General features: G+C 36.5%; 2 protein-coding genes and 1 pseudogene across 4 annotated transcripts in view; 2 read left to right on the top strand and 1 right to left on the bottom strand.

The window, feature by feature from the left end:
* The window catches only part of LOC127418574 (gastrula zinc finger protein XlCGF26.1-like), a 63,794-nt gene extending 54,763 nt beyond the window's left edge, over positions 1-9,031 (top strand). For all 3 annotated transcript variants that reach the window (XM_051659193.1, XM_051659196.1, XM_051659195.1), the window contains one exon: positions 7,629-9,031. In XM_051659193.1, the coding sequence (XP_051515153.1) occupies positions 7,629-9,016 (1,388 nt within the window). In that variant the 3' untranslated portion in view covers positions 9,017-9,031. The remainder of the gene's footprint in view (positions 1-7,628) is intronic.
* LOC127418577 (zinc finger protein 721-like) overlaps positions 1-14,409 on the bottom strand; it is a 620,351-nt gene that overhangs the window by 399,860 nt on the left and 206,082 nt on the right. The gene's annotated exons all lie outside the window — the stretch shown is intronic.
* Positions 1-14,409, top strand: part of LOC127418584 (zinc finger protein 883-like) — a 154,593-nt pseudogene that overhangs the window by 39,102 nt on the left and 101,082 nt on the right.

The raw sequence follows: 14,409 nt of genomic DNA, 5'->3' as shown, positions 1-14,409 counted from the left end.
AGCATACATGCCATTCAATTTAATGCAGAGTTATAAAATATGAGAAGTGTTTCTGGTTCTGGCAGACCTGACTAATGCAGCATAACTATGAGTTGATCGATAATTTAGGTGTATACATCTTAAGTGACGTGTGATCAAATGTTCTGATGGTATAATGTCTGATGACAGGTGTCAAATATCACTCGCACCAGTGTGACAAACATTTATCCACATTCACACACAGTAATTTTCACTTGCAATTACTCTCACCCTAGAGCCCTGGTTTTTCAGTTAATGTGCTCAAACCTGCTGACAGTTTCATATGAGGGAAGAAAAAAAAACATGTCAGAAAAGCCAGCAGCTATTATGTACCAGCAACTCTTATAAAGTGAATTGAATAGCCATTTATTCATTATGTATATGATAATGTAGAAAACATGTACAAATATAACGTTTGTATAAGGGAGTTGGTTACAAAGATAATTGTTAAATATAATTTTTTTAAATACCTTGTATGAATGTTATCTATGCTTTAGAGAGGGGGTACGTGAAAGGATGTTGAATGTTTGGAGGTGTACGCCACTGTAAAAAGTTTGGGAACTACGGTTCTATATGATTTGTCCGTAATCATAAACATGGATATAATAAAAGTGATGCATGGAAAACAAATGGTCAACAGTCTGAGTAATTTTAATCATACTGTAGGATTTTATGGGCAGAAGAATTATCAATTTCCACGCTGAATGACTTGAATCCAGGAGCTACGCTGATATTACCTCCAAGTTATAATTTATGATGATTCCTCAACATCATAAATTAAAGACTCTGCTCTGCTGCACCAAGGAGTCTGAGCTGACGTACATATGGCCAATAAAACGGTCAATGAACAAAGGAGACTTGTCCAGAAGAGCACAGTCCTCAAAACCCTCATGTTAATAATCATTCACATGACTTAAATGAAACCCCCAGGGTTTCCATGGAAAGCTAAGACACTCCTTTGTCCTTTAACCAATTTGTCACACTTAAAAATGAGACATTTCCTGTTTCACATACAAAACTCTGTACGAGACGAGGACATATCTTAATCCAGGAACTTTTTCATTTTTACACAAATCGCAAAACGAATTTTTCTTGGGTTTTAACAATGCATATTCATGTATTAAAAGCTATAATGCTATCAGAAGACTTCATTGTATTGTTCTACACTGCACAATGCACACTCTGTTTTTGATAATAAAATTTGATCTTACACAAATTATTGCAGCCTGATGTAACCTTTAAAATACATTTGAAGTCAGAAGTTTCATATTTTGTCCTCAGTCCAGCTTTCTACTCCCTGTTCACGCATGACTGTACCCCCACCCACTCCTCCAACGCCATAATTACATTTGCAGATGACATCACCCTGGTGGGACTGATATCAGACAATGATGAGACGGCATACAAGGAGGTGTGCCATCTTTCCCGATGATGTCGGGTCAACAACTTGACCCTCAACACCACAAAAACAAAAGAGATCATTGTGGACTTCAGAAGGTTCAAGAAAACAGAAAATGCTGCCCTCTACATATATGGTGAAGAAGTGGAAAGAGTAGAGCACTTCAAATTCCTGGGAGTCTACATTTCACGTGAACTGACTTGTTCAAATCTAGGGATGTGCAGAACAACTAATTTCACTGACGTTTAAACATAAATTTTAAGTTGACTAGTCTAAAAAGAAACCAACCTTCAGAAAACAGTCAAAAGAAAGTGTTTATGCCACCCATTTAAAATACTTAATCTATTCCAAATCCGAAGCTAAATTCCACTGAAAAGTGGCATTTATCTGCAACATGCTTGCCGATTATGATCATTGTACATTAAAAATAGAACATGACACGTATTCACTGAATCAGTGTTAGCGAATATTTAACAGGCATATTTATTGAAAATAATTGAATGAATAGAGCAGGACAAATGGAGCAACCCTCCTGTTCTAAATGAAATCGCCAAGTAAAAGTTTCTTAACATATTAAAACAGTCAGGACATTGTTGAAAATAATTAACAGGTAGACTAAAACAAAACTACGAGAGAGAAAAAAATGCACTGAAAAGTTGCGTGTATTTTACGATGTGCAGTCGTGCATTAGCCATTGATCTAATATGACAGCTGTGTGGTAAAGAACATTAACCAATAACAGTTACGATGTAAAACAAATTAGCCATAGGATAAAAAAAATAGGCCTCTGATAAACCTAAAGTATTCTAAACATGAGGTTATTAGAATTAGAAATTTAGTATTAGAAATTTACAAGCATGCACAGATGTAAAGAAGACTCAAATGTGAAAACATCCATAGGGACTTTCAAACATTTGGAAATCCGATTCCCGCACCACCGCCAAAGTGATTTCATAACTACTTTGCCGAGTTTACTTGTCTAGCGAGAGGACTTTTTCCGCATGCGCCCCGAGTGAGAGAGGGAAGAAGCACACGCAGCCTGAGGTGAAATTAAACTTTGTATCTGCTCCAGATATCCTCTTTTAAAATAATATTTGTATTCATTCTATTTAAAATATGTAACATTAATATGACGCAGCCTCTGTAAAAAATAAATAAAATAAAGCCAAACATAAATGTGTAAAAAAATTATGATCAGTTTAATGGGGGGAAATATGAACTGACTAGTAATTACAGTGTGGACTAGCAGCATCAGAACCATTTATTCGAATAGTCTCGCACATCCCTAGTCACATCACACATCTTATCTAGTGAAGAAGGCCCAACAGAAACTATTCTTCCTACGGAAATTGAAAAAGGCACAACTTCCTCAATTACTCAGGAATTTTTACCATAGCACCATAGAGAGTATACTCTTCCTACTGCGCCACAGTGTGGTATGCCAGCTGCACTGCTGCCGAACGGAGAGAACTACAGCGTGTGGTGAAAGCAGCCCAACGGATCATCGGATCTGAGCTCCCGAATCTGGGTGAAGTCTACATCAGTCGGCTGCAAAGCAAAGCTAGAAACATTGCCAGCGATGTAACTAACCCCGGACAGTCTGTTCGACTCTGTACCATCCGGCAGGCGATACAGGACAATACAGTCCTGCACAAACAGACCGAGGAACAGCTTTTTTCCAAGAGCTGTAGCCCCCACTATCCCTATACAGGAACATTGTGTCTAGAATGTTGGAGCACTTCCCTCACTGGAAATCATGCACACGCCGCTACCAGTATTCTTTTAGTGCACCTTATTTATTGACTTGATTTATTTATTTACTTATGCACTTTGATTACAACAGTCTCTTATCTTGACTTTTATTCTAACATTTGTCTTGTTTATATATCAGTGGATTTAAATTATTAATTTTTATTACTTTCATTGTGTTTTATAAGCTGCTGTCTGGACTGTGCCACACATAATTTAGTTGTAATTTTGTTAGAATGACAAAAATGTCTGTCCGTCCGTCCATCCATCCATCCACTTAGGTTGAAGTCATTAAAAAAAAATTTAACCACTCCACAGATTTAATTTTTTGTGCATGACACAAGCAATTTTTCCAACAATTATTTACAGACAGATTGTTTCACTTTTTATTGGACTATCACAGTTCCAGTGGGTCAGAAGTTTACCTTCACTAAGTTAACTGTGCCTTTCAGAAGCTTGGAAAATTCCAGAAAACAATGTCAATGCTTTAGGCAATTAGCCAATTAGCTTCTGATAGGCTAATTGGAGTTGTACCTGTGGATGTATTTTAAGGCCTACCTTCAAACCCAGCGCCTCTTTGCTTGACATCATGGGAAAATCAAAAGAAATCAGCCAAGACTTCGGAAAAAAAATTTGTGGACCTCCACAAGTCTGGTTCATTCTTGGGAGGAATTTCCAAATGCCTGAAGGTACCACGGTCATCTGTACAAACAATATTATGCAAGTATAAACACTATGGGTCCACGCAGCCTCAGGAAGGAGACGCATTCTGTCTCCTAGAGATTAACGTTGTTTGGTGTGAAAAGTGTAAATCAATCCCTGAACAACAGCAAAGGACCTTGTGAAGATGCTGGAGGAAACAGGTAGACAAGTATCTATATCCACAGTAAAACGAGTCCTATATCGACATAACCTGAAAGGCTGCTCAGCAAGGAAGAAGCCACTGTTCCAAAACTGCCATAAAAAAGCCAGACTACAGTTTGCAAGTGCACATGGTACAAAGATCTTACTTTTTGGAGAAATTTCCTCTGGTCTGATGAAACAAAAATGTAATTGTTTGCCCATAATGACCATCGTTTTGTTTGGAGGAAAAAGGGTGAGGCTTGCAGGAGGCCACGCTTCAAAGCCCTCATCATTCCAGCAATGAACTACACGACATCAGCGATCTTAACAGAGGTCCAAAATGTCAACGGAACAACTAGAACTTTCTACAAAGAACCAAAGCAATGCAAGGAAACGCAAGTACATCTCCAGACATTTGCTAGATAGTGCTGGTGTTTTATTTAAATACTTGGGGTAACCTGATGGCAAATCGAGGTTTACCAAATGAAGTGTTGATGGTTCTCAAGGCATTGTCTGTAGACTCCATAAAGTTCAATTTACTCTGTTACAGTTCACTCACCAACCTGTTTTCATGTTTTTTTTAATATGTGTTAGTTTTATGTTGTAGATTAGAAATCATGTCTTGTTTATATTAAAAGGGCATTTGACCGTGGTATATTTTGATAAATAATCTCGTCACTTTATTTCAAAAGATCTGTGCTCTGAAGCTCGAACCATATTAAAGCATATAGATTGTGAGCAGATACAACAAGCTTTCAATGGTGGACACATTTTCAATGGTGGAGAATTTTATTCAGATTTCTAATCCGATCATTTGTTATTTATCCTACATATTAATGGTTGAGTATGCAAACAGTTTAATTAAAATTTCCTACATATTAATGGTGGAGGTATGGGTGCACTTTAATCCATACCGTGTGCATTTATACTACCAAAATTCAAAAAAGACATTGAGAGATCGTTCATCTTGTTGTGGACATGATGCACTGAGCAGCTGAACACTGCTGCAGTTTATACTAAAACACTGCAGAATGTTCATATTTAGTGGGGAAAAAATAATTCCTTGTCAGATTAAAATGATATACTTTTAATAGTTTTACTGGCAATATGTCCATCTGCATTCATATTTTCAAAAGATATGGCCAGATGTGAAGTCCACCAATAACATTAAAGCGACAGCAGAAGGAACACCCACTAGCGACTTCACAGTGCTTAGATTAGCGACAGCCATCGATAAAGTCACTGCATGTGTGTACAGTAGAGATCGACCAATAGTGAGTTTTGCTGATACCAATAATTAAGGTGACCCACCAGACTGTTAGCCGATTAATCGGCCGATAGTTTTTAAAATGTATATTATTAATGAAAACTTTCCACTCAATGGAGTGCTGAACTTTAGTAAGTATTACTTTAATAAATTAAATCTCCCACACTGGTACCTTCTTTAAAGCCTTTACCATCTGAAATGAATGAAAATATTAAAATTTTACTTGTCAAATTTGTTTGTTGTTCAGCAGTAACATATGACACCGACACAAAGCCAATTAGCGACTGTATGCTTTATCACTACTGACAATATTTATTATATTATTTTGCAGTCATATTAGATATATGAAATTATGTACAAGGTAGGGAGAGAGAAAAAGGTATAGAACTAAAATCAACTCAAGTCTTGTATTTTTAAAGGTAATTTTAGAATGGCATTGTCTATAGTATATGTGCCCTCGCATAAACACATTGTATGATATAACATGAAAATCAAATTTATTTCAGATGAACATATTTTTACCATGCTCTTAAATTTTTGTACATAACTACATCATAAAATTAGGAAGTTTAGACAGAAGTTCATTTTGTCAGAACGGAGAAAAGTTTGGGAAACTTTATAGTCAAAAACCTGTAAAAAGGAAAACTATAAAACTGTTCCTGTGCGTGTGCATTCACACAATAAACCATGCTTGCACTTTGTCTTCTAAAGCATGTGAACGGCCAAGCAAAAACTCAGGCAGCATATTCACATTAGGTTGGCATTAATGATTGATTTACTACTGATAATTAACTTATAAATTCTCTTAGAAACAAAACCTCTTCGGAGCACTCATGTTTATAATCTGACTGGAATAAATTGACTTCCCACAACCCCCCGAAGAAATAGTGTATTAAGATGAAAGGTAAGCAGTTTCCATTCTTGACATAACATTGCTCTAACCATTTGAACTGCTAATGTCCATTTGCCTGTCCTCTCTACTTTGTCAGCAATGCAATTCTACAGTGCTGCAATTAGTTGTAAACAAATGAATTATCAAACCACCTTTGACTGTCTTAAATGACTGATTTATTGTGTCATGACAATAATAATAACGTGTATTGTATACATACCTAGGCTTTTCTCTGTCACTGTTTGAAATCCATGTTTGAAGCATCTATCTCTATAAATAGCCTAGTCACGTTGCACAACAAACTCATTATATTGTTGTTGAATCAAGCAGTTCAGACTGTAGAGAAATGCAACAATCGTCCCCGATTAATCGGTAAATCCGATATATCGGTTGATCTCTAGTGTATGGGTCTTTTTCTCTGGAGCTTGCATATCGTGGGAAGCACATTTGAGGCATATAAGCTCCAGAGATACAGTAGGAAACAGATAAGCGGATCACTCGAGCTTGTGGTTCTGTGATGGTTTGCATGATACTTACGATGATACTCAAACAAGGCTTAAATCACGCTGCACAGATGTGCATCAGTTAAAGGAATATTCTAGGTTCAATACAAGTTGAGCTCAATCGACAGCATTTGTGGGTTAATGTTGATACCACAAAAATAAATTTCAACTCATCCCTCCTTTAAAAAAAGAAAAATCGAGGTTACAGTGAGGCATTTACAATGGAGGTGAATGTGGCCAATTTTTGGAGGGTTTAAAGGCAGAAATGTGAAGCTTATAATTTTATAAAAGCACTTACATCAGTTCTTCTGTTAAAACATATTATTTGAGCTGTAAAGTTGTTTAAATCTTAATATTGAGTCATTTTAGGGTTTTAGGTTTGTTAACATCACATCAACTTTACACAGTTAAAAAGTGATTTTAACACACTAAAATCATGTTAATACACATTATTTAGATCTTATGGCTATATTTTGAAACAGTGTGTATTTTAATGTTCAAATATTGGTCCCCATTCACTTCCATTGTAAGTACCTCATTGGGGCCCAGATTTTTGCTTTTTTTTAAAGAAAAGGAGGGATGAGTCAAAATAAATGTTTGTGGAAATAAATGTTATGCTACAAATGCTGTCACTTTAGCTTAACTTGTATGGAACTGATAATACTCCTTTAGCACAAAAGTGCAGAAGGTGAGATTAATATAATTTAATTTTAATAACCAACATTTACTTAACCTGTCTGTTTCACTCAATACCTGGGTAGTTTAGAACAAAAATCATTCAGGTCTAGACTCATCATTGGGTTAGCGACACCCCTGGGCTTGTCATTAAATTAATTTGATGGAGAAAAAAAAAATGTGACAGCTGAAAAACACCTCTAGTATGAATATATGGAATAAATCACAAATAAATACATTTGTCCCACTTGAATTGATTTTTGTTAATTTTGTTTATTGTAGAGCTGATGGAATTGAAAGCTGAACGTCAAGAACTCAGTGAAGTGGAGGAGAAACTTCAGTGTCAGAAACATCAGGATTTCGCAACTGAAGAAAAATCTTTGAGTGGCTCAAAGACTGTGAAGAATTCCTCAGCAAAACAGCTTAAAAGAAGAGCAGCCAAGAAATCTTTCACCTGCTCTCAGTGTAAAAAAAAATTCATATTTATAAGCCAGCTTAATGTTCACATGAGAGTTCACACTGGAGAAAAGCCTTACACGTGCCAACAGTGTGGAAAGAATTTCACAAGTAAAAACTGGCTTAATAGTCACATGAGAGTTCACACTGGAGAGAAGCCTTACAAGTGCCAACAGTGTGGAAAGAGTTTTGCATATAAATTAAATTTGAATGCGCACAAAAAAATTCACACTGGAGAAAAGCCTTTCACATGCCATCTGTGTGAAAAATGTTTCACTTCTAAAGGAAACCTTGATATACATACAAGGATTCACACTGGAGAGAGGCCTTACACGTGCCATCAGTGTGGCAAAGGTTTCACACGTAAAGTATGTCTTAATAAACACACAATGGTTCATACTGGAGAGAAGCCTTTCACATGCAATCAGTGTGGAAAGAAGTTCACAGATAAATATTATCTTCATATGCACACAAGAGTTCACACAGGAGAGAGGCTTTTTACATGCCGTCAGTGTGGAAAAGGTTTCAAATGGGCAGGTACACTGAAAAAGCATCTCTGCTGTCACTCTGGAGTAAAACCATTTGAATATGATAACTGTGGTAAAAGATTTGTTGAGGATTCGGACCTAAACCAACATCTGAAAACGCACACAAATGAGAAGCCTTACAAGTGTTCATTTTGTGGAAAGAGTTTTGCATGCCTGTCCTATTTTAAACAGCACCAGAAAATACATACCTTTTCCGGGGTTCAAATGTGCTTTGAATGTGGGAAGATCTTTATTACAGCCATCAGCTTAAAACAGCACCAAAGAATTCATACTGGAGAGAAACCATACAAGTGCTCGAACAGTGAAAAGAGTTTCACTCTGTCAAATAAACTGAAAACACATGAGAGAATTCATACTGGAGAGAAACAATACACGTGCTCACACTGTGAAAAGAGTTTCACTCAGTCACATGACCTGAAAAGACACAAGAGAATTCATACTGGAGAGAAACCATACAAGTGCCATCAGTGTGGAAAGAGTTTCACTCAGTCAGAACACCTGAAAACACACAAGAGAATTCATACTGGAGAAAAACCATACAAGTGTTCTTCATGTGGGAAAGGTTTCAACCAATCAGGTACACTACAGAAACATGTAAAAAAGAACTGCCCCAGCAGTCACAGTGAGCAAGAATCATCTTCAGGTCCAACAATATCAAGTAAATAGTTTGGAAGATAAAACCAAAGATGAAATTTCTCCCAATAGCAGAGCAGTTTCTAGGTATAGGCAAACTAGGTGGTCGCCCTGCTCAACTGAGCAACATCATCTAAGAGAATAACAAAGGACATTTAAGGAAGGTCTTTGTGTTATTCCAAAAAAAAAAAAGAAGTTTGCATTTTTGTATGAATGCTTTTCTCTAATGATTGTAATATTTATATATATATATATATATATATATATATATATATATATATATATATATATATAGTTGCAATCAAAATTATTACCCCCCCAAGACAGTAAGGATTTACAAAGGTAAGCTTTTCTGATGACCCAGAATTTTTAAACATTACATCTATATCAGTTGAGTGACACATTCAAGTCATAGTGCGAATATATAACCTAATATTTCTAAATAGCAGGATTTTTTAAAAATACAGCCGTGTCATAATTATTCAACCCTTATTGCATGTAGCTGTTTCTTAAATATGTAAGGCTACACAAGTAATTGTTTTAAAACAAAATTAAGCCATCACTCTACAATGGCACTTACTTAAGTTTAGTGTCGCAAGCAAAAATGGATTTCTATGCAAAAAATGCAATTAAAAATAAGCTATCTCAAAAGCTAATAGAGGAGATTATTTCATTACACAAGAAAGGTCATGGCTAAAAGTACATTTCCAAGGCACTTCAATTTCCAATAGACAAAGTTGGCAGCAGCATTCATACATTTTTTTAAATATGGTACAACAGCAACCTTGGGTGTGGAAGAAAGCAAAACTTAAGAGATATTGATCACTTTTTGGTATTATTATTTACATTCATGCATTTGGCAGATGCTTTTATCCAAAGTGACTTACAGTGCCCTTATTACAGGGACAAGCAACCTGGAGTTAAGTGCCTTGCTCAAGGACATAATGGTGGTGGCTGTGGGGATCGAACCAACAACCTTCTGCTTATCAGTTCAGTGCTTTAGTCCACTATGCCACCACCACTCCATATTATCTGTATTATTCCTTTAAAGTTTCCAAAATATAAAAATAAACAGATTTTGGGGATTACATAACCGAATATCTCACACATGGTCCCATGGACCTCTTCCCAGAAATGTTGAACTTTTTCACAACTCCAGAATATATGTGTATGGTCTGCCGTCTGCTGACCACACTTTCTCCAACATGCCTGTGATGTGGAAGTTTGTTTGCCTGAAATCTTGGGGGTGATGAAGAAATGTATTTGATTCTTCCAGGAGAATTCCCTCCACATATGTGAGCTAGTGGTAATGTGATGTGTTCTCCAGATGTCGTACCAGATTTTTTCTGGGATTACTTTAACTCGTTATCCCATTTCGTAATATGGCCAGGGATTTCTGTTTACCCTATCAACGTTTGTATTTGAATAACCTGATTTTTTTTTTTTTATTTCCTTCCACCTAGCCACACAACTATTAGAGCACCAACATAAAAGAGGACGTAGCTGTGCTGCATAAAAATAACTTTTGAGATTTGGTTGTGCCATTCCTCCCTTTTCTTTGGATAATTGTAGTGTTGCATAACACACTCTAGGTCTCTTACCTCCCCATATATATCTACTTATTAGTTTATCCCATTTATTAAATTGCTCATTTAAGATTTCCACAGGGAGTGATTGAAATAAATATAATAATTGAGGCAGGATATTCATTTTGACTCCTCTTATCCTATCACTTAAGCCCATAGGGCGTGTAGACCACCTCTCTATATCCTTCTCTATAGTATGATTAACTTCTCCATAGTTGGCTTCATATAATTTATCTAGGTCTTTAGTTATATTTATACCTAAGTATTTCAATCTTTTTGCTTCCCATTTAACTTTATATTTTTGTCGGAGTTCCTCATTTGGTTTGCCATTAAACATAAGGATTTGAGTTTTTGTTATATTTATTTTATAGCCAGCATATTTGTTGAATTGTTCTAATACTTGAATACATTTTGTGAATTTTTTTACTGGCTCACTCAGATAAATCATTACATTTTCCGCAAACAAACTAATTTTATGCACTGCGCCATTAATTCTCACCGCTGGTATCGTTGAATGCTGTCTAACAAGTTGGGCCAATGGTTTTATATACATGTCGAAGAGAGAATGACTAAGACAACAGCCTTGTCTGGTTCCTCTCTCTAACTTAAATCTCTCTGTTAGATATTTGTTCACTCTTACTGTGGCTGTGGGGTTCCTATAGATAGATTTAATACAATGTATTGATTTATCATTGAACCCCAACCTTTCTAGTGTTAGATATAGAAAATCCCAGTGGACCCTATCGAAGGCCTTCTCGGCATTGAGACTAATTAAGGCAACTGGTAGCTTATTTCTTTGGATCTTATTTATTATATGAAGTGACCTTCTTATATTGTCTTGCGTTTGGTGACCTTTAACAAAACCTGTTTGGTCCTCATCTATCAGGTCCGATAAAAAAGGCTGCAGTCTGGAAGTTTTGATGGAGCTATAAAGTTTATAATCAGTATTAAGGAATGATATTGGTCTGTAATTCTGACAATATTCCTTATTTTTTCTTAGATTAAAGCTTCCTTCCATGATGATTTTTTTTTTTGTTTTTTTTTTTGGCTTTTAGTAAGTTTTAAAATTTAAGTTTAGTGTTGTTAGTAAAAATGTATTTCTATACAAAACATGCAATATAAAAAAAAGCTTTCACAAAAGATAAAAGAAGAGATTATTTAATTACACAAGAAAAGACCATGGCTGAAAGTACATTTCCAAGGCACTTCAGTTTCCAGTAGACAAAGCTGGCAGCACCATTAATACATTTTTTAAAATGTGGTACAACAGCAACCTTCTTGGGTGTGGAAGAATGCAAAACTTCAACAAGGGAAATGTTGACTTGAATATTCAAAAAGGAATTTGGAAAGACCTGTGGAGTCCTGCAAGAAGGTTTTATGGACACTATATGGCACTAAACTGAAAATGAGTTTTAGACTCTTGGGTCAGCAGTACGTCTGGAGTAAGAAAAGCAAGGTGATGACAAGAATGACACCATCCCCACAGTCAGTCATGGGAGGTGGGTCAGTCCTGTTATGGGGTTGTTTTGCGGCTGCAGGAAATGCCTTAATGCCTGCACCCCTGAGTCTTCTCTTTACTGTTGTACATGAAACTAGTGTTGAGCGGGCAGAATTCAATGAAGTTGTCAGCTGAGGACATGTGAGCATCAATGTCTCAAACTCTAATGTACTTATCCTTTGTACTTTGGCTGCTGCAAATGGGGCCTGTCTAGATTAGATCAAAAATGACATCAATAATGTCCTGACTATACTTTGTGATCAGTTGAATGCCACTTTGGTGAATTAAAGTACCAATTTCCTTTAGAAACACCAAACTTCTGGACACTAGTGTGTATTTTTTCTGAACCAAATATTTTGATGTCTTAGCTTTTGACTAAAAAGTCTTTCTTGCACTGAAATAATCATAAACTTTTTTAAAGCTTAAAGGTGCTGTAAGCGATTAAAGACATTCTGGAAATTCCACAAAACTGAGCTGTTGAATTAGACACACCCTCTTTCCAAAACTACACCCACCAAAGATACCGTTGTATCATCAACGAGCAGAAGATCAGCATGGCGTTTTTTAATGTTTGTCAAACACAACAATAGCATGATAGCGCCCTCAACTAACAACTGTTATGAATTTGAATATGCTGTTGAATCCGTTGAATTAATCTGCTTCAGCTACTACAATGCGTAAAATGATTGACAGGCAGGGATCGCATCAAAATCTTCTGACCCGCTGATCAAAGAACGTGTCCATGGCTGTTTTTACAGTCTAGTGCCGTCACAGACACCTGGGGGGTATTTCAGAAAGAAAGGTTAACTTACCGTGACATAAACCCTGAACTTTCGGTTGATTAACCCAAGCATTGCGTACAGTTATTGGTTCCAGAATACCTGTTATGGGTTGCTTCACTCAACCCTGAGTTTGAAACTCTGAGCCTATGCACGTTCATGGTGAACTCAGTAAGGCATTCTCAGCAGACCGCCGAATCCAAGAGTCACCTTGGAAACAGATGCTAAGAAGAAATTTGTGCCCTGTATCAGCAATGCAGAACTTGAAGTTTTAATGACTGCAAACAAGCATTATTTTGTCTCACTCATGATAGCGATAGGAGCTGCATCGGTTTAGGACTGAGAGTTTGCTTGACAGAAAATAAACGGAATACATTTTTAAATTCATAAAACTATTACGATTTACCGTACTTGTAAAAGCTCCTCACATTAATGTTTAATAGGCCGACCACTGTAATTTGTTTGCACTGAACTTCATAATAGGTACAGTATTAGGGGTGGGCAATATACCGGTATAGATTTTGGATTTTAGTCTCTATCACGACTACACAAAATTGCTAACACATGGCAAGAAATGTTCACAGCATTCTATTCACCAGCAGCTACCTGTTTGTGCTCCAAAGACAGGAGAATGCAGAGCGGGATCACTCTCCCTACAGAAACCGGTTTCACTCGATATCGCGCACAAACCACAAAACTTATGTGACCCGTTTGAATTCTACAAATTGTAGTTTTTTTTACCTTAACCTCCAGAGACTCCCCTTGACTGCTGTGTGCATTTTCCATTTCCTGATTTGTAACTAGTAGCACCTAGTTGAATAATGAATAATATATTTTATTTTTCAATTCTAGAGTAAATAGTTTTCATAAAAATTGACATTCACATATGTGGACAGTGGGACTAGGTTTTGAAATTTTAAGTAATGCCAAGCTATAGAAAGTCAGATTTTTTTCATCAAATAGTTTATTATGTGTCCAGGAGTGTTGATGATTCATGTTTTTGAGATGTTATAGACATTACAGTATGTAAACAAAAATAAAGGAATTAGAACGATCCAAACGTATTTCCGGATCCTTTCAACAAAGTCTCTATAACAAAACTTCACACAGGGAGGGAAGGAGGACACGGGGAACCAGGTTTCTTCAGTCACAGGTAATGCTCTTTTAATTGGCAACTTTCCTGGTTTACAGCTTCACAATAATTCATCAGCTTCACAATAACGCATCAGCTTTACAATAACTAATTAGCTTCACAAACAGACTTCTGGACCCAGACTCTCTCTCTCTCTCTCTCTCTCTCTCTCTCTCTCCTGGTGGCATGGCTACTTATATCCCGCTCTCCCCATGTTCACTGGAATTAGAGATACACTATATGGCCAAAAGTTTGTGGACACCCCCTTCTAATTAACGAATTTGGTTACTCCATTAAATCCAGTAAAGAAAAATTGAATGTTTCTTTATGTAATGGCTTGGGCTTTGTGTGCTTCCAAATTTGTGGCAGCTGTTTGGGGATAGCCCTTTTCTGTTCCAGCATGACAATGCCCCTGTGAACAAAGTGAGGTC

Source organism: Myxocyprinus asiaticus, chromosome 28 (assembly GCF_019703515.2).
Source record: "Myxocyprinus asiaticus isolate MX2 ecotype Aquarium Trade chromosome 28, UBuf_Myxa_2, whole genome shotgun sequence".
Classification (NCBI taxonomy): Eukaryota; Metazoa; Chordata; class Actinopteri; order Cypriniformes; family Catostomidae; genus Myxocyprinus; species Myxocyprinus asiaticus.
Note: the sequence above shows the minus strand (reverse complement) of the source record. Positions and strands in the feature narration are given on the sequence as shown.